At 44.0% G+C, this 21,850-nt stretch overlaps 1 protein-coding gene across 1 annotated transcript; it reads right to left on the reverse strand.

Moving 5' to 3' along the window:
- Positions 1-665: 665 nt before the first annotated feature.
- On the reverse strand, positions 666-21,644 carry LOC144942039 (centrosomal protein of 89 kDa-like). Its single transcript, XM_078868661.1, is given in 24 exon segments — positions 666-985; positions 2,113-2,282; positions 2,418-2,507; positions 3,088-3,229; positions 4,230-4,397; positions 4,636-4,795; positions 5,343-5,470; positions 6,317-6,429; positions 7,956-8,039; positions 8,296-8,346; positions 9,134-9,252; positions 11,062-11,125; positions 11,689-11,772; positions 12,832-12,885; positions 14,699-14,817; positions 15,679-15,715; positions 15,902-15,927; positions 16,359-16,437; positions 17,341-17,462; positions 18,175-18,233; positions 18,682-18,828; positions 19,755-19,864; positions 21,484-21,533; positions 21,536-21,644. Coding segments are annotated over 24 exon segments (2,418 nt in total). The 3' UTR covers positions 666-852.
- Between the last annotated feature and the right edge of the window lie 206 nt (positions 21,645-21,850).

Raw genomic sequence — 21,850 nt, forward strand, 5'->3', positions numbered from 1 at the left:
AGACCAATTTAATAAAACTCTTCACAATGGCTAACTTTCTAAACAAAAGCGGTGTCCTAACATGGACCCTGATCCATAATTTGTCCTGAATTATGAGCCTTATCTGGTCAAATAAAACACATTTTAGTTTTTAGTTTACTTTAGAATAAAATCTCTGATATTTTTGAAACAGCCCAGTTGTTGTGCTGTAGCACCCAACACGTAATGAAAAGGAGCATCGCTTGGTTACCAATCTGTCGTTGAGTGTAACATGGCAATAACGGGTGTTGAACGGCAGAGTCATTGGTGCTTGAATGCTGTAAACCCACTGAGAAAGCCATTTAAAAATAAAACGCATGCAACTACATAATTTAATTGGCAAGTTTGTCATCACCAATATTTTGATTTACGACACAAACCAACTTAGTACATTCAATATTTAACATTTTACGTTGAGGCAAATGTTCAAGGTAAGGGGTGAGTGATGTCGATGTTATCGTACGGGTTAAACAGCAGGACTTTAGCAAAGTAACTAGAAAATAAATGTTGGACTTAATTTATCGGTACATGTGGAGAAGATGCTTAATATCTTCTGTTAGGATATGATAAGTACCATGGAAGTTCAGAATAGGAGATGACAGCAAAGCACTGTGTGAAGAGTAATATTTGGGGTAAAAGTGCAGGAAAGAGCTCAGGTAACCAAATGGATGCACTGAGGCCATTGATCAAACAGAAGATGGTGAGACGCTGTCACAGTGTCACAGGTCAGAGGTCGACAATGCAGAAGGAAAGAAGCAAAGATGAAGTGTGGTGACATCAGTGGCAACGGCGACGATGGCCTCTGACTCTTGAGCGTTCTCACGGAGCTCGTGCTTAGCTCCGCTGTGTGGGTGATGGCGAGTCACCATACGTCTCCTTGCCCAGAGTGTCCCACAGAATGCTCTGTAGGTGGGCATCCTCTCGGGTCTTGATCTTGAAGACTACATCCAGGTCGGTTTGGAGCTGTCTGCAATGGAAGGCAAGCCAGCCGTTACGCAAGAAGATTTGTTTATTGAGTTTAAATTTACTTCATTACGATTTTGTTTGGCCCTGTTACTCCATTCTGATGTTTCCGATGCAGTTTACTCAAGCCAATGATTTTTGAGGGCTATGCAGTGGCACACATGCACGTTTGAAGGAAGTGAGATGGTACCTTTGAGAAGTAACTTATGCATTTATGTGCACGGCTCTCAATTGGACACCCCAATGGCAGTCCCTACTAATTAGAAACAAATTTTATGGACTTTTTTTAATGCAGAACAAACACTAATTAAGATTTTTAACAATTAAATGTCACGCAATATTTTGTTATTGGAGGGCTTTGTTTTACGCATTTATTTCTGAATGCACCACTAAACATAATGTTTACGTGAATGATGGATCTCTATGAGACTTGTTTTAAATGTGGAGTGCAACACATAAGGTCACCACTGGGAGCTCAATGAAGGCAAAGTCTACCCGAGGACATCAGCACAGTGGCTGGAATAAAGCAAGTACCACCTGTGGCAGCGCACACACCTGTACTTCAGCGCTTTGGAGGAGGGGTTGGTGGGTGACGCACATTTAATAATGCGCCGTGAAACTAAAAAACACGCTCGGCAGTGAGATGGGCAGAATATAGCAGTGCAGCAAGTTGGATTTCGGCTTCTAACGTTATTGTCACCCCTATGCAATGCTAGGTTTAATCAAGGCAAATAATCATGTAAAAACAAATCTCCGGACTCACTGAGGCAGTCTTAGACAAGAGGCATTGCGATTGTTCGTTGTAATTCAGCCCAACACCGCAACCACCACCTGCCGCTGGAATGTTCAACTTCCACTTGCTCCTAGCTGCCAACGGTGATGACTGCTACCCCGCGCTCATAGGAGCGAGGAGGAGGTACTTTGGCTTGAGTTAGATGCGTTCTGTCCCACTGTTGCTTGTTTCACCATACACATCGCTCTGAAATTGTTTGTTCCTGTTCCTTGCTACTGCACCGTGGATCTCTCATGCTAAAATAGCTGGGTAACTGGCTAAATGGGACTGTCCGTCTAACAAATAAACAGGAAAGCCTCTGTGGATGGCGAGGCTCTTTCTCAGGAGGGTGTCTGTACCGTTCTTGGGCCGTGACCTCATCCAGGGCACATTGCCTCTGCTGCAGCAGAAACTGCAGCTTGCGGATCTTCTGTTCATACATCAGCCGCTTCTCTGCCGTGTCCCCCTCCTGCTGCTTCAGACTCTGGGAGAGCTTCTCCATGCTGACCAACATCTGCTTATTGGAGTCCTGCACAAAAACAGACACATGGCAAGTTTTGTAACAATTGCCTTTTACTTTTTTCCCCACCAAAGGGATGTTAATCAACACACATGAAAAGCGGTGATTTCAAGCGGCAGTGAGCGAGTGTGGGCCGGCTTTCACCTGTAACTTCTCTGGCTGTTCACCGTCATCGCTGCTCCTCTTGATCAATTCCTTCAGCGTCAATCGGTATTCATCAGCGATGGTCTTTGCCTGCCGAGAGAGCAAAGGGATTGCTCGGGTGTGGGTGAGGATCTGGTGTAGGGTAGAAGTGAGACTCGCGCTGAGTGAAAGTGTCGTCAGTGAAGGTGTTGACCATGACGACGAGGACATTCAATATAATACACTGAACTACGATGATACAAAGTAAAATATTGCGGCTCATCAGAATCAGAATCTTTATCAGAATCAGACCTGCATCTTTATTTAGACTCGAGGAATCCGATGAGCTATGAAGCTCTTTTTCACAGATGTCCAGTATGATGAGAAGGGAACGTGAATCCCAGACCAATTAGGTACCCCACTCCACCTTCTGCCAGGACTTGTATCTGGAGTTGAATTCCAAGCTCAAATTTCCCAACCTCTCTTAACCTTGCTTAATTCAGGACATGTGTTGACACATATTTATTACGAATTTGACAATGCTGTTTGTTGCTGGCTACTTGACATTTTGGGTCTTTGGGCCCATGCTCAGCGAACGTGTGAATAAAAAAAACCCGGTACATTCTGAAGAGTGAGACTTTTGAGGGATCGTGAGCGCGCGAGAGTAAAAACCATGCAACTCACGACTTACCAAGCGCTTGACTTTGGATTTTTCTCTCCGGGCATTCTTGGCCACACGAACCATGGCAGAGAGGTGCAGGGTGGCTGTCTCATCTACGTCACGCACTTCCTCCACTTGCCGAGTCAGCGTGTTCGCCGTCTGCTGCACAGACCTGCACAACGCAGATAAGCAGAAAGGGTTACAGTTATGTTTATTGTTGGGGACAAAAGGATACATTTCGATTTAAAGCTTTCGTGACTGCAGGGATTCATCTTATTGGTTCTTTCGGTAAAGTCACGTAGAAGGGAAATAATAAAATAATAAAAATAAACATAATAAAATAATTCTCACGACGTTTCGGCCACAACGCAAGCAGCCGTCCTCAGGTGAAGAACAGGTCTGTCGGAAAGACAGTGTCTAAATGAGCACCACCAGACTTGGCAGCGTATATTTAAGCTGGGTTGGAGGAGGAAGGGCGCCTTGACAAAGGAATTTGCATATCAAGAAGAATTTAGCATATTTATGGGAAATGCAGATATGGGATTAGTCACTACTTGTGGAATGCGTAGGAGGTGGAGGGGGGTTTCCGACAGACCTGTTCTTCTTCACCTGAGGACGGCTGCTTGCGTTGTGGCCGAAACGTCGTGAGAATTATTTTATTATGTTTTATTTTTATTATTTTATTATTTCCCTTCTACGTGACTTTACCGAAAGAACCAAGAAGACAAAAGGATACAGTTAAGGCAGGGATAGGGTGAATGTGGTGGTATGACCATTGCGGGTTTCAACCTGCACGAGGGTGTTGTCATAACCGGGTTGCCGGGACAAGGGCCAATTATAATACACAAGATGTTTGAATTTAAATACTCTGTAAAATAATGACGCTAAAGTCCATGGATTATCAGATTTCTTCATACTCACCAGGTGTTTACGTGGTAAATGTGCAGAAGGCACATCAACCAGGCACTCACAAGAAGTGGTTTCTTCCTCCAACCTTTGAGGCTCCATACCCTTAGCAGGGTCAGCTTCCCCCTTTTAACCACTTCTGCAAATTTGTGCCAACTGATGTCGATCCCACTTAGGACTTCATCTCTATTCTCGGCAATACATGTATTGCACACTGGCATGCACTGCACATTAGCCCCCTATGCAAGGTCACAGAGCCGTCACACCTCAAGTTCTTCTTGATCAGGTTGAGGTCATTGGTCAGCTCTTTATTGTCGGCAGACAGCTCGGCATTGTCCAGTGTCTGTCTGCGCGCCTCAGCCTGAGCCTCCACGAGCCGCTCCTTCAGCATCTGCTCGTCAGCCATGTGCCGGTCCACCTCCTCCTTGAGCTCTCTGTAACAAATTACAACCGCAGCTCACTCGAGCCCACCAGTGGGACAGCTCGACGCTAGTGGTGTAGTCACGGGGTGTCCGCGCGACGCGACCACCGCGGGGCTCCGCGCACGCTTGTAAGATGGGAGGTGCGGCATCGGTAATTGTCGACGTGCGATGCGCGCAGGTAGAGACGGCGCTGCCTACGCCCCCGTTGGTCTGTCCCGCTGTCCGCCCCCTCCTCGCGCCCGCCGCGTACCGCGTGAGGGAGGCGACCAGGTGCTCGTGCTCCTCCTTGCTGACGCGGCCGGCGAGTCGCTCGGTGAGCTGGGCCCGCAAGCGCCGCTCGCTCGCCAGATCCTGCTCCAGCGCATCCCTCTCGTCCTGCTTGGCCACCAAGAGCCGCGTCATCTCGCCCACTGGAGATCGCACAAGCACAGCAGTTCGTCACGACAGGAAGGTCTGTATCACTGCATGGATCGCAGAGCCGGGATTTAAGATGGCAACCAGAAAACGCGTGCAAGGCTTGACAGAGTGGCAACCGAGGAATGGTAGGCGTCGGAGAAGGCGTCAGCGAAGGAGATTGGGAAATAAGATGAGTTCATGTGCAGGTGCTGGGTGAAATATGACATCGCAGGATCGTGAGAGGTGATGATGGAGGTCTCATGTGTACAGTATTGTATGCTACATGAATGTTTTAAATTCTATGCATTTACGTGGGAAAATATCAATCATATTTTACATTCAAAATACTTCCCGTTTAATGTTTTGGTTGATGTAGGGTAACATAAAACAAAAGGAGGGGGGTGGGGCGTCGTATTACGAATTGTGAACCAAACCCTCATCATCCCATTCTCCTTTGAGTTTGCGGATCGCGGATTTGCCGATTGCGGCTATCTGCAAGAACGTAACCCCCCCCCCCCGCCGCCACCCCCCGTTGACGGACGAGGGGCTTGCTGCGTTTACTTGCGCTCTCGTGCTTGCGGCGCGTGTCCTCGCACGCCTCCCCGTGGGCTCTCCGCTGCAGGCCGAGCTGGTCGAGCAGCACCTTGTTCTCCTCCACCACCAGCTGGGCCTGCTCCCGCATGAGCCGCCTGTCACAGGGTCACAACCCGTCACAGCGGCGTGAAACTCACCGCCACCCGAGCCCTCGCGTGAGTTTCACTCCCGCCTCCCGAGACCCAATTTTGTCCAGGAAACAAATCGGCATTGTAAGCGATTAGGGTGTGTGGTGGTGTATATAGTTAAACATTATATAAACGCACAGGTGTCTTGGCAAAAAAAGTACTTTTAGTAACGTTTAAGTTCTGTGCAAAACTAGTTACTACTGGCCAAGACTAATTAGAGAATCGATCAAAATTGAGAGAAATAAAAATAATTTTAACCGTTCGGATAGTTACAGGCTTGGAAGCGATTTATCAAGTAATACAGTTAAACTGAATGCCTATACAGGTCACCATACGTCGATGGGGATGACGTGTGAGCAGGCAATAAGAGATACTGCTATTTCCGTGCACACAAACAACTTGGCGACCGTAGTTCGATTCCTACTCACGGCCCAGACCTGTGATGATTATCTGAACTGATGTTCGTAAGTCAAGGAATATCCTGTATACATAATTATGTATATATAAAAAAAAAGATTTGACCTGAAGAATAGAAGTTTTAAGTCAGCAACATTTATCCGATACTGTTATTGTAATTTTCTGGACAGGTGGCAAAGTGGTAGAGGCCTTGACCCACATTTGGAATCGTTGTGAATTCAAATTGTAGTCAGAAATTCAGCTCATCATCCTTCAGGGGTCACTAAGCCGAGTATCTAAGCGGGAAGACAAAACTGGTTCAGGATGAGCACCGGCCAGTGACCACTTGCTTAGGAAAAGCAGGCCGAGGTTCGGCTTGCTACCAGGGGGAGCTTGCTATTCCCTCCTCCTCCTCACCGCTCCTCAGCATGCTCCTCGCTCTCCGCCAGCAACTTCTGCAGCTTCAGCTGCAGCTCCTCGTTCTCGTCTGCCACTTTTTCCGTGCGCGTGCGCAGGGCCTGCAGCTCCTCCTGCAAGAATTGTCAGCCGGTGCAGCAACAGAAACACGACTGTGAGAGAGCAACTGGCGGCACACACACGCGCACTCAGGTGTTAAGACCCAGAGTGAACTACAAGTGATGTTAAGAACAATGAGCCAACCAAACTCCATCTCCCTTCTCCCTCCATGGTCTCCCTTTATAAGGTTGGACATGAATCCCTTATTAAGCGATTTCCTGCAAACAATATTATATTTACACCATTGGAACCTCCTTTGCCAGTAGCAAAATATGATAATTGTTTTTTTACCCTTTTATCTGGCAACAAAACTGACACCTTTTTTACAAGGAGTCATGTTTGCATCGACCACAATACCTGCGGTCGGAATGCAAACAAAAAACACAACTCTGATAATGTTATTATAATATTATTTTTATATTAAGCTGGGGTTCTTGTCTTGACATTGGATGATAGTCAGTATGACAGATAGGCTCTGAGCCTATGGGTCTCTCCTGTGACATGGCAGTTTGTATCAAAAAAGACTTCCCTTCATCCCAGCTATTTCATACGTTTCATCGACATATCAATGTCCTTTTGCATTAGAATGATATATGTATTCTGTCAAGTAATCTACGAGCTGGAATAGGGCTGCGGCCAATGAAGGGAGTCAAGATGAAGTGGGACCTTAATGAACTGTGCACCAGCCAAAAACGTGGCTTTTTGGTTGAGAAGCAGAGTGCACAGTTTGGGATGCTGTATTTGAGTGCTTGATTTGCAAAGAGGTGTAATAGTAACAACTGTTATTGTGCTGTAACCATTGCCAAAGTGCTGTATAGTTTGGGACTCGGAGTAAGATCTCAGGTTGGAGGATTAAGTCCAATGTGAGATGAGCATAATGCGGACTAGTGCTTCCCAAAATAAGGCAAGCTTCTGCTGGAACCGCAAAAATATATCCACAATGTGGACTTATAACATTTCATACACGGAAACCACCACAAATATCTAACGTTCAAGGGAAACCTTAAACAACCTAACACAGAGTTAAAATGGTTAAATATTAATTTGAACAAAAATATTAAATGAGGCTGAACACGTAGGTGAAGCTAAACATTTGGTAAATATTCTTTTTTAAATTGCCATTCCACAAAATGCAATGTTGTTGTACTTAGCTACTTAATGTGACTGCCATCTCAAGATGCTGTGAGTCGGGGAGGTTTACATGACAGAGAGAAGGGGGCCACGATGTATTGTGAATGAAGTAGAAGACATTTGATGGTGAGAGACAGGAGGTGATAATCAGAGAAGGGGAATGTCTGCACTAAAACAGGGACACAAAGTTGGCAGTGCAGACCATAAGAGTGGAGTTTCATCAGCCAGAGGGGCAGCAGAGGAGAAAGAGTGAACGCCCACTGAAGGATATCGACAAAAGTTATTGGGCCCTGGAGCAGAGGGTATGCAATGGGTAGCCAAGTGAGCTGAGAGAGAAGAAGTTGACAGGAATGAGCAAAATGCAGGATTTTTAATTGAGCCTTTTAATTGTGGTCAGTCAGCACTTTACCTTGAAGAGGCAAATTATGTCTTCCTTCTCTTGAAGGACAATGTCATACTCCAGGATGAGAGGAGACAGCATCCTCACATCCACCTATACACACAAAGCCCAAGTACATTGGCAAATAAATAAAAAATCACTTAACCTGTCCTATGTACATTTGTAAATCATTCTGCTGCCAATTCATGGCAGAATTGTAGCCAAATTGGTGGAATTTATGGAAATGTGTCCGTTTATCGTGTTAATAGCTCCCATTCCCTCAAAATACAGGGGGGTCATGTTAATTTACAATTGTAGGTCTGGACTCTGTTATAGATTAAGAAAATAAGTAACTAGGCAGAAGGATTACCAGCCAGGGAGGGATTGGTCCTTTGAAGCGCAGAACATTTGGCGTCTTATTCTGTGAAATGAAAGGGCACCATTGCATTATAGGTGACAACACAGCAACAACGATGATTAGAATTCTAATTATTGAAAGATTGCAACATTTGTGATCTGTAATAATTATACAACTATGAAAGTATGTTTTGCCATTCCACTTATAAATTGAGAACCAAAAATAGTATAAGAATGAACGATATACCTAAGAGCAGCAAAACATCCCTATAAACATTCTAATTTGTTTTATTTGAGAACGCACGGCTTGACCTGGAGAGCAAGAACATTTCATGCAGTGTTTGGATTGTTGTGTTTGCTCAATAAAGACACTTATTGATGGATGGATGGATTACACTATATTTCATATAATCATTCTGTCAACTTAGAATATCAATAATTAAAATATCTACTGAAAGATATGTATTTTCATCATCGACATCACCACACACTTATTGATGCAATGCGAGGTGTTTGTCAATCGTTCAGCTTTGAGCCGGGGAACCCAAAGTGGCGCAAGGACGAGGCCCTGCGTACACGGGCGCCTTGCTGTGTACACGGCCACGGTGGAGGGATCGCACGCGAGGCGCTGCCAGAGCAAATACATTCATATTGACCGCAGTTTATGAAAGGCAATGTATACAAGATAAACACGAGTACACTATCTATTCTGTTTGCTAGATGTTAGTCATACAGCAGCACATTATTAGATTAGCCCAGCAAGTCAAAGGGTCTCCATGCCCAAATAAGTGTGTGGACGTTTTATGGCCAGCGATGGAAATTCCAGACTGGCAAATGAGCCAAAGGGTCACCTCTTCTCTCGTGAGAGGACGGAACGTGGCCTGGTAGCGGCTCAACACCACGTTCAGCCTGTGCACCATCTCGTTCAGGGAGACCACCTCCTCCTGGGCATGGTCATTCGACTCCTCGTCTGCCGACGGCATATCCATAGGCATGCTGTTAGTGCCAAGCACGCGTGTGGGAATCGGCAAAGGAACAAGCAGGTCTCCTTGCTCAGGCAAGCACGCCTATAGAGCACCAACAACCGCCATTCGCCACCAAGTGGCGGTGATGTCACCATGGTGCCTGTGCCAGGCCAGGTGCACTTCGAGGCCACGTGAAGTGTCGAAGGCTCGCTGCTGGCAGGTCACAGGACAGACCCAACTGCCATGGGTTGACTGACTGAGATGACTGGCAGATGCACCACCTGTGCCCCCTACTGTGTCAACTTGCTGCATTTTAACCGCCCGGCGCTCCGTTCGTTGTTGTGAGCATCGCTCTTCTGCCCTCCTTTATTGCTGGAAGGCGAGTGCCTCCAACTGCCCAGAAGCGTCCTTCAAGAGCCTCCTCCATAGGAGACATACCCTCAAGCATCCGATACCTGTTGTACACAAACTGCACGCCCTTCTCAGTTCAAGTCCAAAAGAGTACTTGATCATATCAACCCAGTGCGAATGACCCACGCCTGTGCAGATCCCCACTCAAGCCGTGAGCAATCGAGCGAGACGCACAATGTGCAGGACTGCCAGTCCTGAGCACAGAAAGTAGGTAGGGTAGCCCAGCCTGTATGAAGGTGAGATGCGCAAGCTATTGCGCCTCCGGTGGCTAATAATTGGTTCTGAAAAATTCTGGTGATCAATTACAAGTTGCCCCTTTTAAGTATATTTTAGACAATCAAAACAAGGGAATATTTCAGGAACTGCAATGGCAACGGAGTACGAAACAGTCAATAATAAATCCACTTGTATCATTAACAAGCAATGGTTGAAACACTGATATATAGAGTAGGTTTTTATATATCTTAGGACTCATTGAGTCTCAAGATTAATTATTTATCATGAGGATCCTAGATTTGGATTCTTGCTCAATGTCCCTTCTATAAAATCATATTGAAGCTGTGGCTATGGTTCAATAAGCATTGGGCAGTGCTCCTCCTGAATGGTAAACATTCCACATACATATGGGGCTGGTTTCCCTATGGGACAAATGCTGTTGATGCCCCAGAAAGTTATACTTATTTTATCGACTGCAGGAGGATGATGGGCTGAATCAACCTTCAAATGGGATTTAAACTCACAAAATTGCAAGCGGGAATCAAGCACGCTCGATCAATTGATAAAAGGCATTTGATGCATAACAAAATAATCAAAAACATACAGACATTCATCGTGGGCCTCCCCATGCTCTATCAGTACAGCAAAGCAGGGGGACTGGTTCAGGTATCATTCGCCACTGAAATTAGCCGTGGCCAAAAATCAAACTCATGTTGTCAATTCAGTAAAGTCACGTAGGTAAAAAATAAATAAATTTAAAACTAAATAAAATCACGACGTTTCGGAGGCAACACAAGCTTCCGTCTTCAGGTGGAACCGTTACAGCCAAAATCACTGTCGTAAGTGATTACAGCCAAAATCACTGTCGTAAGTGATCACTTACGACAGTGATTTTGGCTGTAACGGTTCCACCTGAAGACGGAAGCTTGTGTTGCCTCCGAAACGTCGTGATTTAATTTAGTTGTTTTTCATTTATTTCTTTACCTACGTGACTTTACCGAAAACGCCAAAGAGTATGAATCCTTTCAGTCACAAAAACTTCAAATCTAAAATCATGTTGTCAAGTTTATAGCACAGTGTACTAACCCACTGCGCCACCTCTCCCCTGATCAACAACGAGCATAGCATTCAGGACATGTGTTATGGTGTGTGTTGCTGTCATTGCGATGAAGTCAAAAGCTTATTACCGACTCCTCTTCCTGCAACCCTTCTGTTCCCCTTCATCTGTTCACGCAGGGCATGTAGTTCCTCCTGCAAACAGATGGCTCGAATCATTCACAGAGAATGAGGTGGCCGAATGGGGAATAGTCTTGGAAGAAGAAGAACTTTGTGTTGGAAGAGACTGTCATTTAACAAAATGTCTCTCTGTTATAAAAGTGTGTTGTTATTTGACATATCTATAAGGTGCATCAGTGGCATCCGATGAGCACAGAACACACTGAACATGGTTGAAGAAGTTCACCAAGAATCAGTTTCGAGCAATGAGCCCAGTGAATAATTAACAAATACCCTGCCTTGGTATTAAATATTACAATGTTTAAAATATACACCGTTGGATACGTAATAAATAGCATACGTAACAAATAACTTTTTTATTTTATATATGTTGTACTTGTTTGAATATATTGTACATTATAATATGTGAACCCAATTTACAGGTCTTATCTTATAAATAGTCAGTGAACTAAGCTCTAAATGTTTTCCAATTGTCATATTTGCATCACAAAATGCACAATATTTACACGTACCCATCGGGCTATAGCAAACATCAGATTTTCAGAAGATTGTCCATAGAGTGTACATATCAGCTGTACCTCGTAATTGTGTATCATCTCTTCCTTCTGCTGAAGCTCCTTGTCATACTCCAGCAGAAGAGGGGGCATGTGCTGCACGTCCACCTGCACAGGACAGATGCTCGAGCCAAGGAAACTCGTTGTAGCATAAAACGTGGGCCTAACCGGCTGAAGAAGACTCCAGCTAGGACCAGGCCTACACCAACCCCTCTTTAACCTCTCCCACCTGTTCTCCTAGCTAGCACCATAACTACTACACTATAAATTCCCACATATGGTATAAGCCACTTCGATGACCTATCATGTGTGGCCGGGTTACCTGTGCAAAAGAGATAATGGCTCAGTGGGTTTTACCTGGTAAATAAAATACGGGAGTTTATTCATGCTTTAGCTGAGGTACCTTTTCAGCTGATAATTTGGGGAGACGTTCCAATTCTCCACGCACCAACAATGCGGCAAATCGCCACAGGTGATTTATTTTGGCAACATGTGAATATGACCCAAACTATCTCAAGTACAAGCTATGAAAATAAGTCCTAACAACCTGCTGTTAGCCTCATTCTGACACTTCATGTCCTAATGACCTAATCTATATGAAGTATTCACGCAGAGACACATAAGTGTGTGGAGGCAGGGTTGGTGTCATAGAATTGCACTTTTTCCAAGTCATCAATTCAGCACTTTTAGGGGTAAACGAGTCGGTGCTTACTTTTACTATCGTTCTTATTTAAATTTTAATGTTTTTACCCCTGCTTCAAGATGATATGTGATACATTGATGCTAGGTTTTTAAGAAGTTCGCAGTACAGCATTTCTCTTTTCCGATTCATGACACAAGCTGACAGTTCTTTGGATAAACAAAAACGTGGATAATTTGAATTTCAGCCTCTTATCCACAATATAAAAAAATTGTTTGCAATTATCAATAAAACCCATCAGAAATCACCACATAAGCACAAAGACACGACCCAAAAAGTAGCTATAGTTGAAAAAAGAAGGCAGTTTTCCATCTCGGTGGCAGACTCATTGGTACAACACTGCACTGCAAAACAACCAATGCACCTTTCGGCTTGAAAAAGATGATAGGCTGTATGACTTCCGTTTAGAATGGAACCGTCTTGAAGCCAGGTGTGTGAGAAACAACGAATAAGGCCCAGAGGATTACCAGCCATGGAGGGAGGGGCCCTTTGAAGCATAATCCATTTGCCTTCTTCTTCCTCTGTGGGATTAAAGGAAAAGGAGTCAACTTATGTCCCTGTGATGAATCACAGCAGGAAAGCTCAAAGTGTAGCATGCCCTACGGTCCTGAGCAGGTGGACACAATTCCACATTCCTAGCTAAGCAAATAGCTGAGAAACATGCTTCCCAGCATGCACACGTGTTTCCCTATCATGGAATCATCAAGTTATTTTGCATATATTTAACGGAATGGCCAGGACAATTGTGTACACCTGGAAGAATCATGAACCTCCATTATTGTCCGTGTGAACTAACACATTATTTCAGTCGCGCATCCGTAGAACATTTAAGCTACAGTAACTTTAATAAGCAAGGGAGTGGTGGCGCAGTGGTTAGTGTACCCTGATACGAAATCGACAACCTGAGTTCAATTCCTGGCTAACATCAGTGGTGAGTGATTTCTGCACCAGTCCTGGGCTCCACATCCATTCACCAACCTGCATTGACAAATGTAGTGAGGTATGGTCAAACAACCCCCATGACTGAGACAGAGTGGGAAGGCCTTCATCCAACAGTGAACAAAGGCTGTACGTTATCCCTACTCTCATTCACTTAAATAAAATGGGATTATGGTCTCCGTCCATTTAAATTCCCAATCAGCGTCACTCCCAAATAAAATGTAATGCTTCTTCAAACAAACTTCCTCTGTGAGCTATAAAAAAACATTTCCCGTTCTCAGTGCCACCCATCCTTCCTCTTTTCCTCCGCCACAATTTTCCATTTTAAACCGCCATATCTCTTGCCGCCGTTATGAAATTGAACATTATCTAGTCCATTAGCACACATTTTGTGAACGCCGGATGTGCAGGTCAGTATAGTGTTTTATTTTTTCATTGATGGTGCCTGATTCTGGCGGCCTTTTAATGATGAGACACCACTGGGTTAGTAGTTATTTTAGCGACCACCTGCTCAGTCAATTTCACCTGATATCTGAGTTGATGATCTTAGAATTGAGTGAAGCACTTTCCTGGGTAAGCATTTCGTGTTGTTTTTAGAAGTTAATAGTGAACGTTGTTATAATGAGCATGCCAGTGACTTTCTAGGATTCATACAAAAATACAATTTCAGATTTTCAGCAATCATTTTCCTGTGTGAATGGTAAATATACTTAGCTTCACCTAATAAAAGATATTATCATAAAATATATTCAAATCACGTGTTTCTCACGTGGTCGCAAAAGATGTGAAAATTTTGAGAGTGTTTCTAGAAAATGATTACACGTACACATTACCATAGTTAAATTAGAAGACCCATTAATACATAAATACACATTCATTCATTTTTACCTACATATCTCCAACATCAACATTCATAAGTGTAAAGTACCTTCACCAAGGCTCTGCATGTCCACTGTTTGTGCACAAATAAAAAAAGCCAACAACCCACAATGTGTGGGGGTCACACAGTATCAGTCATAATTGACCCTCGAATTGACCTAAGTCTTTTCTACATTCAGGAAAATGTAGCCGAGATGTTCAGAAAAAAATCTAACGTGAGCACTTCCTCCTGGTAGTAAGCATGTACAGTAAAACCTTGGATTGCGAGCATAATTCGTTCCAGAAACGTGCTTGTAATCCAAAGCACTCGTATATCAAAGCACTCGTATATCAGTTGTGATCACGTGACGCTCGGCAGACAAAGCGTATACACGTACTACTCGTATTGCAAGACCTCGCTCGTTTATCAAATTAATATTTATTTAAAAAATTTGCTCGTCTTGCAAAACACTCGCAGACCAAGTTACTCGCAATCCAAGGTTTTACTATACATACACAAGGGGGGGGGGAGGTTACCTCTTCTTTTGTCAGAGGGCGGAAGGTGGCCTGGTAGCGACTGAGCAGCACGTTCAGCCTGTGCACCATCCCCTTCAGAGTGGCCACGTCGTCTGGGACAGAGCCACTGAGCGCATCGGCTGGTGACCGCAGGCAAACAGACACGTGGTCAGCGTCTGACGAAAAAACATGGAAACCTACAGAGGAGTGTGAGGTTTCACCACTCAGATGTCCTCTACAGCTTTAATATCACGGAGGCTCAAGGAACTCTAGGCCCAATGTGTTTCAGTTTCATTTATTTGGTATAGCCCTGTGAGCCATTCGGCTATTGAATCGGGTGCAACCGCAACAAACAAAAAACTAAAACATGAACAAGAAAACATTTTAAAGTGACTATGCGCAAACAGAAAAATCCAGGAAAAAACTGCAAAGTCTTCCAGAAAAAAAGCACCATACACCAACGCTGTGCAAAAATCCCAGTGGGATGCAAGCCAAACAACAACAACAACCACAAGACAACTTAGATTAAAGCCATCAATTCTAACTCCGTACTACAATAAACAAACATGGCCAAACCAAAAAAACTTTTCTAAATCAAATGTGAAGATAGCAACGTCAGAAAATAAGTTCTGAGAGTGGCAAGTGGTCCACATGGATAAACAGTTGTCAACCTTCGATTGCAAATCATAACTGTGTGGGTAGAGGTGGGCAATGAGCTGTAGAGTTTAGCAGCACACACATGGAGGATGAGGCATGTATGCCCATGATACAAATCACACCAATGCCATTTGCAACACACTAAACCAAGGTGGTCCAATAGCCCCCACAATCCACATTGGCACAGGGAGGCTCCCATCCAGTGGTGAATGAACACAGAGCCGTAAATGTCAATGTACAGATGTTGAGGTGTAGGTTTGTGCCACAAACACATGCCTGCATGTTTTGTTAAGTCCTCTTAAATGTGCCCACGTTGTGAGTGAGCTGCTGCTCTTTGCTTTTACCTGGACGTTCCCCATCCCTTGGTGTGTTCGCAGTCACCTGAGGATCATTCAAAAAATATCAAGATTACTCACAACACACACACAGCTGAGCTACCGTTATAGTTTCACGTGATCATGTCCCAACTTCGATCGCAACCCCGAGTTTAACTGACATTAATATATGCACGGGGCCTGAGTCGTTACAGCAAATTCTTGAATGTTAAATTGCAGCAGCATATCACACCTTTGGATTCATTTCGGGCTGACGCTCTGTTACAGGAAGAGAAACATTAAAAAAATTAATACACAAACACAAATGATTGCATGCGTACTCTTAAACGAATGAAACAGATTATGCGCTTAACCTCAAAGTGTTTCTACATGAGCACTGAGCTGTGCTCATCTTTGCTGATGATCCTAAGACAGTCGTGGAATTCCTCATTACCATGGCAAGAGCCGGTCTCCATCGGACACTGTTGACTTAGCCATAACGTGGTACTCATTTGATCTATCCTTGAGATATGGTGGGCTGAGCTGATGTCTGAGAGAGATATTTTAATTTGCAACCTTTAAACTGCGAGTCATATACTACAACCATCGGTCACCTTGGCAGGCTATGACCATTAACTAACACCATGTAAATGTATCACAAAGCCACCAAGAACAACACCAAGTATGGTTGTGTTGGTGTACGACCTTACTCTTTTTGGGTTTCTGTGCCTGCTGAGTGTTTGAATGCCCTTCACTTGAAATGGCTTCTGTCACTTCTGCAACCTCAGCCTGCAAGCAGCAACAGAGCAATTGAAGAAATCAGACTGAATAACGAGATTATACATATGTAAGCACAATAGAGCTGGACTTAAAGCTTTCGTGACTACAGGAATTCATTTTCTTTGGGTTTTTCGGTAAAGTCACGTAGATAGGTTCAAATTAATAAAAAATAAAATCAATTACGACGTTTCGATCACAACACAAACGATCGTCATCCTCCTTTTTATTAATTTGAACCTATCTACGTGACATTACCGAAAGACCCAAAGAACACAATAGAGCTACCATTATAGTTTCACCTTCATAAGGGCTCATCAGCAAGTCATACCTAGCTATAGACTGCTATGGATGTTGAGAATGGTACAGGGAAACTAAAAGATTAAAACTTTTTTTTCTTTCTTTGTGCCATTTTTGGTTAATATCACTAAAGTGTGGACCAACTTTAATAAGTCATGAATTCACTAAAATTGCCTTAAAAAAGGTTAAAGAGAGAATCTAGGGCCCAGGATTGGTTCAGATATCACTCGTCACTGATGACACCTGTGGATGGGAGTCAAACTCAGGTGGCCAGTCCATAGCGCAGTGCACCAACCGTTGCACCACTGCTCCCTCTGCTAAGAATCTCCTCTATCGTGGAGACTCAAACTTTAATAAACTAAATAAATAGATGGTATGTGTAACACCAGTTCACAAAGCTGAGCTTCTGTACAACAGGAATTGGACCGATGTTGTTGAAATTACGCATTCCCAGAAGGCCATGTGGCTGATGAGATGTGTAAAATGTCGAGGGACAGATATGCGAAGGTGTTGTCTGCTTCTTTATCAATGTATAGTTTGTGTTTTCCTTTAATAAGGCTTTCTCTAATCTTGTGAAGGAATTAATGCTCAGACGTGCTGATCGTTGGCACGTACATGCTTATTCTTGTTCGGCTGGGCGTACATCTCTGACAAATCCTGGCGGATGGCTGAGCTCTCTCCCAGGTTGCCTTGTGAGTCGGGGTCTGGAGACATCGTCTCTGCGCGAGACTCCACTGCTGTTGTAACACAAATGTAAAAGGGCACATTCTCGTGAATCAAATGATGCCTCTGGGCACAATGACTCCAAAGACGCACATCTGCAATTTGCCTTCTTGCACTATCCTGAAGAGAAGACGTCAAACCCGAGGCATAAGTACAATTCTAAATTATTAAATTGCGATGCCTTGTAAGGGTATATCATTAGTTCTGTTTATCATCAGTTCAACCAGATTTTTACTACAAAAATCAGAATGACTTGGGATACTTTGACTGAGCCCACGTGACTCAAACAACATGAGGTTATGTCCTGATTAGCAGATGGTTTTTTTATGTAAATTACTACATGAGTTACAACATGACTTGCAAATCGAGCGGTACTTTTTGATCACTGTGGAACATTAAAATTAATGGCAGCTGCAGAGGTCCTTAATTAATTTATGAATACATATTTATTTTACCATTGTGAAGTTTTATGATATGACTATTGAGTTAATGAACTGTAATTGTCAGTATTATCTTGGTTTAGAACAGGATTTTGTATATGATCCGAGCAATGTGATCGAATCAGCAACCTCTGGATTGCAAGTCCCGACTGAACATCTGTGAAAAAGAGCTTCATAGCTCATCGGATTCCTCCACCCAGACAGATCCCGACCAGAGCATGTACGTGTCACATTTAAGTTAGTAGTTTTGGTGATCATGTACAAAACGTGTTTTGTGCTGAAGTACCTTGACTTCTGGACGACTCCTCGCCATCAGAAAGTGGAACTTCAACTCCGTCCAGGTATCTTTGGAAAATATGAAAAGAGCAGACATGGTATCAAAGTGGACATTTTGATATGCCTGTTTATGGGAATGAAAACTATGGAAATTTGTTACATTTGCATTTAAAATGATTGAAAATGTCTGTAAACAATCAATACAAGTGTGATTACGTGCTTTGGTCTAAAAACCGTGGTTTGAAAGTATAGCTTTAAAAAAGGCTACTCAACAAGAGTCTGGCTCTCCAATGTGTGCTTGCGTTGTATCACATGTTGTTCAGCATAATGTTCGACGTTTCCCTCCACTTGCTGGAAGCTTCTTCAGAAACTGGAGGTTCCATGAAACCGAATTTTACGTTTCGCTCTCAGGAACTATTCAGTCCCTAAAGAAGGTCCCAGCATGTGGAGTGAAACGTCGGACATCACGCCGGGCAACACGTGCTCCAACCCTAATTCAGAAGGGCAACAAACTTACTGGCCAGTAGGGCCGTACGGCTCCACGATGCTGTACGTGTCCGAGAAGGACCAGGAGCGAGGCCGTTGACTTTGCAGATTCGCCAGGGGCATGCCCACGACACGGCCCGTCATCGATGACACAAACACGGCCGCTGCCAGGGCAGAGCTGGGATACACACACGGCCATGCAGGTTAACAGTTGGCGATGGATGGCCCATCTTCTGCTGAATGGTGGTGGTGACAAAACCACCGTGATAAATGCTCTGAAATAGGCCACTGCTTAAAATATTGTTCCGGTAAAAAAAAAGCATACGTTCATATAATTATGCATGCATTTAACAGTTGATTGATAAATTAATACTGATTTTCATTCTATAATGTATTCTTCGTGATATGTAAGAATAAATGTAAATGCGGATGTTAGGATAACAGAAACGTAGACCTCATATCAGTGCTGCGGTGAATATTGTTACATAGCTAATATATTTAGCATGTGCTTAATGAACAAAAAGCAAAATTGTCCAGTTATCTGTATGCATATTACTCATTTGGTATTTAGTACAGAATATTGTGTGCTCACATTACTAATGGGGCACACACCATAAGATATTTTATTACATTTAGGAAACACTAGATTTTATTTAAATACACATTTTGTGCAGTGCTTATTACAATTGAAAGAGATTGTTTAGTGATGAAATGGATACATGTTTATCAGAATGTCAATTTGTTGTGTTTAATTGAACTGCATGTGCACTCCTGAACAAGCAAAGATTGTGCCAGTGCATTATGGCTAAATGTTTTGTTAACCATAAAAGTGTGCACACATTAGGAATTCATATCAGCCTGATCTATTCGAGTGAGCCTTCCAGAAGATTTTTCCACACCCAGCACACCATATCAAGTATATGGCTGTGGCTACTTACAGGCCACTGTGGTTCTGTCTAAATGTCCACTCTAGAAAATATTCAATGTGAAATGAAGCCCTGGCACATCCCATATTCTGCTGCATGAACCACCATGAATGTGCGGTTACTAAATGCCATCAAGAAGTGCCCTGCTCGTGTGCCCTCAATGCTGGCCATGTTGTACTGGGGTTTGCGGCGAAGGATGTTTTCCGGGACGCGCGGCGACGGAGAGATGGGCACGGCCGGGAGAGGAGCCAGCGTGAGTGCTGGACCAAGCCCAGCACAGACATGTTTCTGGAAGTAACAGAAGGAATCATCATTGTCAGCCATGTTCAACGCATTGCTGGATAAAGACCTCCCCAAGCCGTCATGGATATATTACGTTTCTCGAAGTAACAGAAGGAATACGACGCCTGCTTTTGACTCATCATGTCACTGTATTGCCTATGGCCCAATCACCCAGAATAATCCCGATCTCATTAAACTTCAGAAGCGAAGCAGGGTTGAGCTTAGATGGTCCTTCGACAGGTGACCACCATGCATAGAACAGGTGTTGTTGTTAGGCTGTTGCAGGACTCCACTGTCAGCATTCACCATTGTTGGACTGTACTATGCTCCCTGCCTACCCCAACACCAACGACACGCGCAGTGTGGGTAAATACTCATCCAGCAGTGGATTGACAAAAGGGCTGTAGATGTACACACGTGTATCACTGTACTCAAGTGACATATGGGTGAGGCATGTGCGCAGTGGTGGAGCAGCACATGACAGGTTACCAAGGCGGGCACTTGAGTGACACCCAGAGGTTGGCTTCCACGGAGAAGACTTAAAGACAGATGCCATGGTGAGATAGATGGTGCAAGAGCAGACCTTGGATGATGGGTAAATGTTTTAAACCCACGAGACAACCTTGAAGAAAGCGATGCTGGGACGTGGTGGCATCATTTTGTGTGTACTCAGCAATACCTTTCTCAACTTTGTTCACCGAGTGTTTTCCAATAGCCTTATTCGAAACGGTAGGTTTCCACCAAGATCGTCAGTGAAGTGTAAAGAGGGCTAAGGGGCCGTCCATAAATGACGTCACGCGATTTTGGACGATTTTTGACCCCCCCCCTCAAATATGACGTCACAGAGCTCTGCCCCCCCCCCAAAAAAAAATAAAACATGCTTCAAATCCAATGATGCTTCAAATCGCTTTAAACTATTGTCATTGTAGTGCGTATGTAATGTGCCGCTGCACTCTGATGTTGTAGGAGAAAACATTTATTAAAAAGTATATTTAATGAAGTAGAACGTGTTGTCTATATTTATTAAAAGTTACGCATTTTGATGTGACGTCACAATTCTCACCCCCCCCCCCCTCGTCACACATCGTCACAAATGTCTGACCCCCCCCCCCCCCCAGATGCGTGACGTAATTTATGGACGGCCCCAAAGGCTTGGGTATATTCATCCTGAAGGATGTTAGTACAGTACTACAGTACGGTATAACATCAACTATGGTGCAAACGAACGAGGTTAAAGGACCGTGGGCTCTCAGACTTCGGTTTAACCGCTCAAATTATAGACAACATTTTCCCACGACTGAAAAGCGTGATTAGCTGACTAATTAAAGGCATTGTTGTTCCTACACTGCGATAAAAGAACGTCACGTACACAAATGACAGTACCTCAACGCTCAATATCTCATCATCGTTGATGGACATTCCACATTTCGACAAGGGACGAGTCAGAACTTCCACGGGACAACACACTGCTGGTTTCGCACAAGTTTGTTTGTTTTCTCCAACCGAATGAAATGAAAGTAAACGCAGCGCGAACGTTTATTTCGCGGCGAATGTGTAAACAACAACAACAACAACGACGACACGACGGGCGATAAACAACGCATTTACAACCGCACGCGACTTACAAACTCCCACTTGCTTTTGCCTTTGGAGAACATTGCGAGCGTCTCACGCCGAGACGGACGCGAAGCGAACGAGTCGCGTCGTCGTCTCGCTGCGAACGAAACGAGACGAACGAACGAATGAATGAAGTCGTCGCCCCGTGACGACCGTACCTGGTTGCCATGGCAATGGCTTCCGCGTTGCCAAGCGAGAGCTTCCCATTGGTTCAGCGTCGCGTGGGGAGGTGGGTGGGGGTGGGGGGGTGGATTGACCAATGGGAAGGCGTCGCTGCCGGGCTTCGTTATTTAATTATAGATTTGAAGTTTTTTTTTTAAGTTTTAACATTTTTTTAATCATGGGACATCCCTTGCCAACATTAAAAATATATCT

Source organism: Lampetra fluviatilis, chromosome 26 (genome assembly GCF_964198595.1).
Source record: "Lampetra fluviatilis chromosome 26, kcLamFluv1.1, whole genome shotgun sequence".
NCBI classification, from domain to species: Eukaryota; Metazoa; Chordata; class Hyperoartia; order Petromyzontiformes; family Petromyzontidae; genus Lampetra; species Lampetra fluviatilis.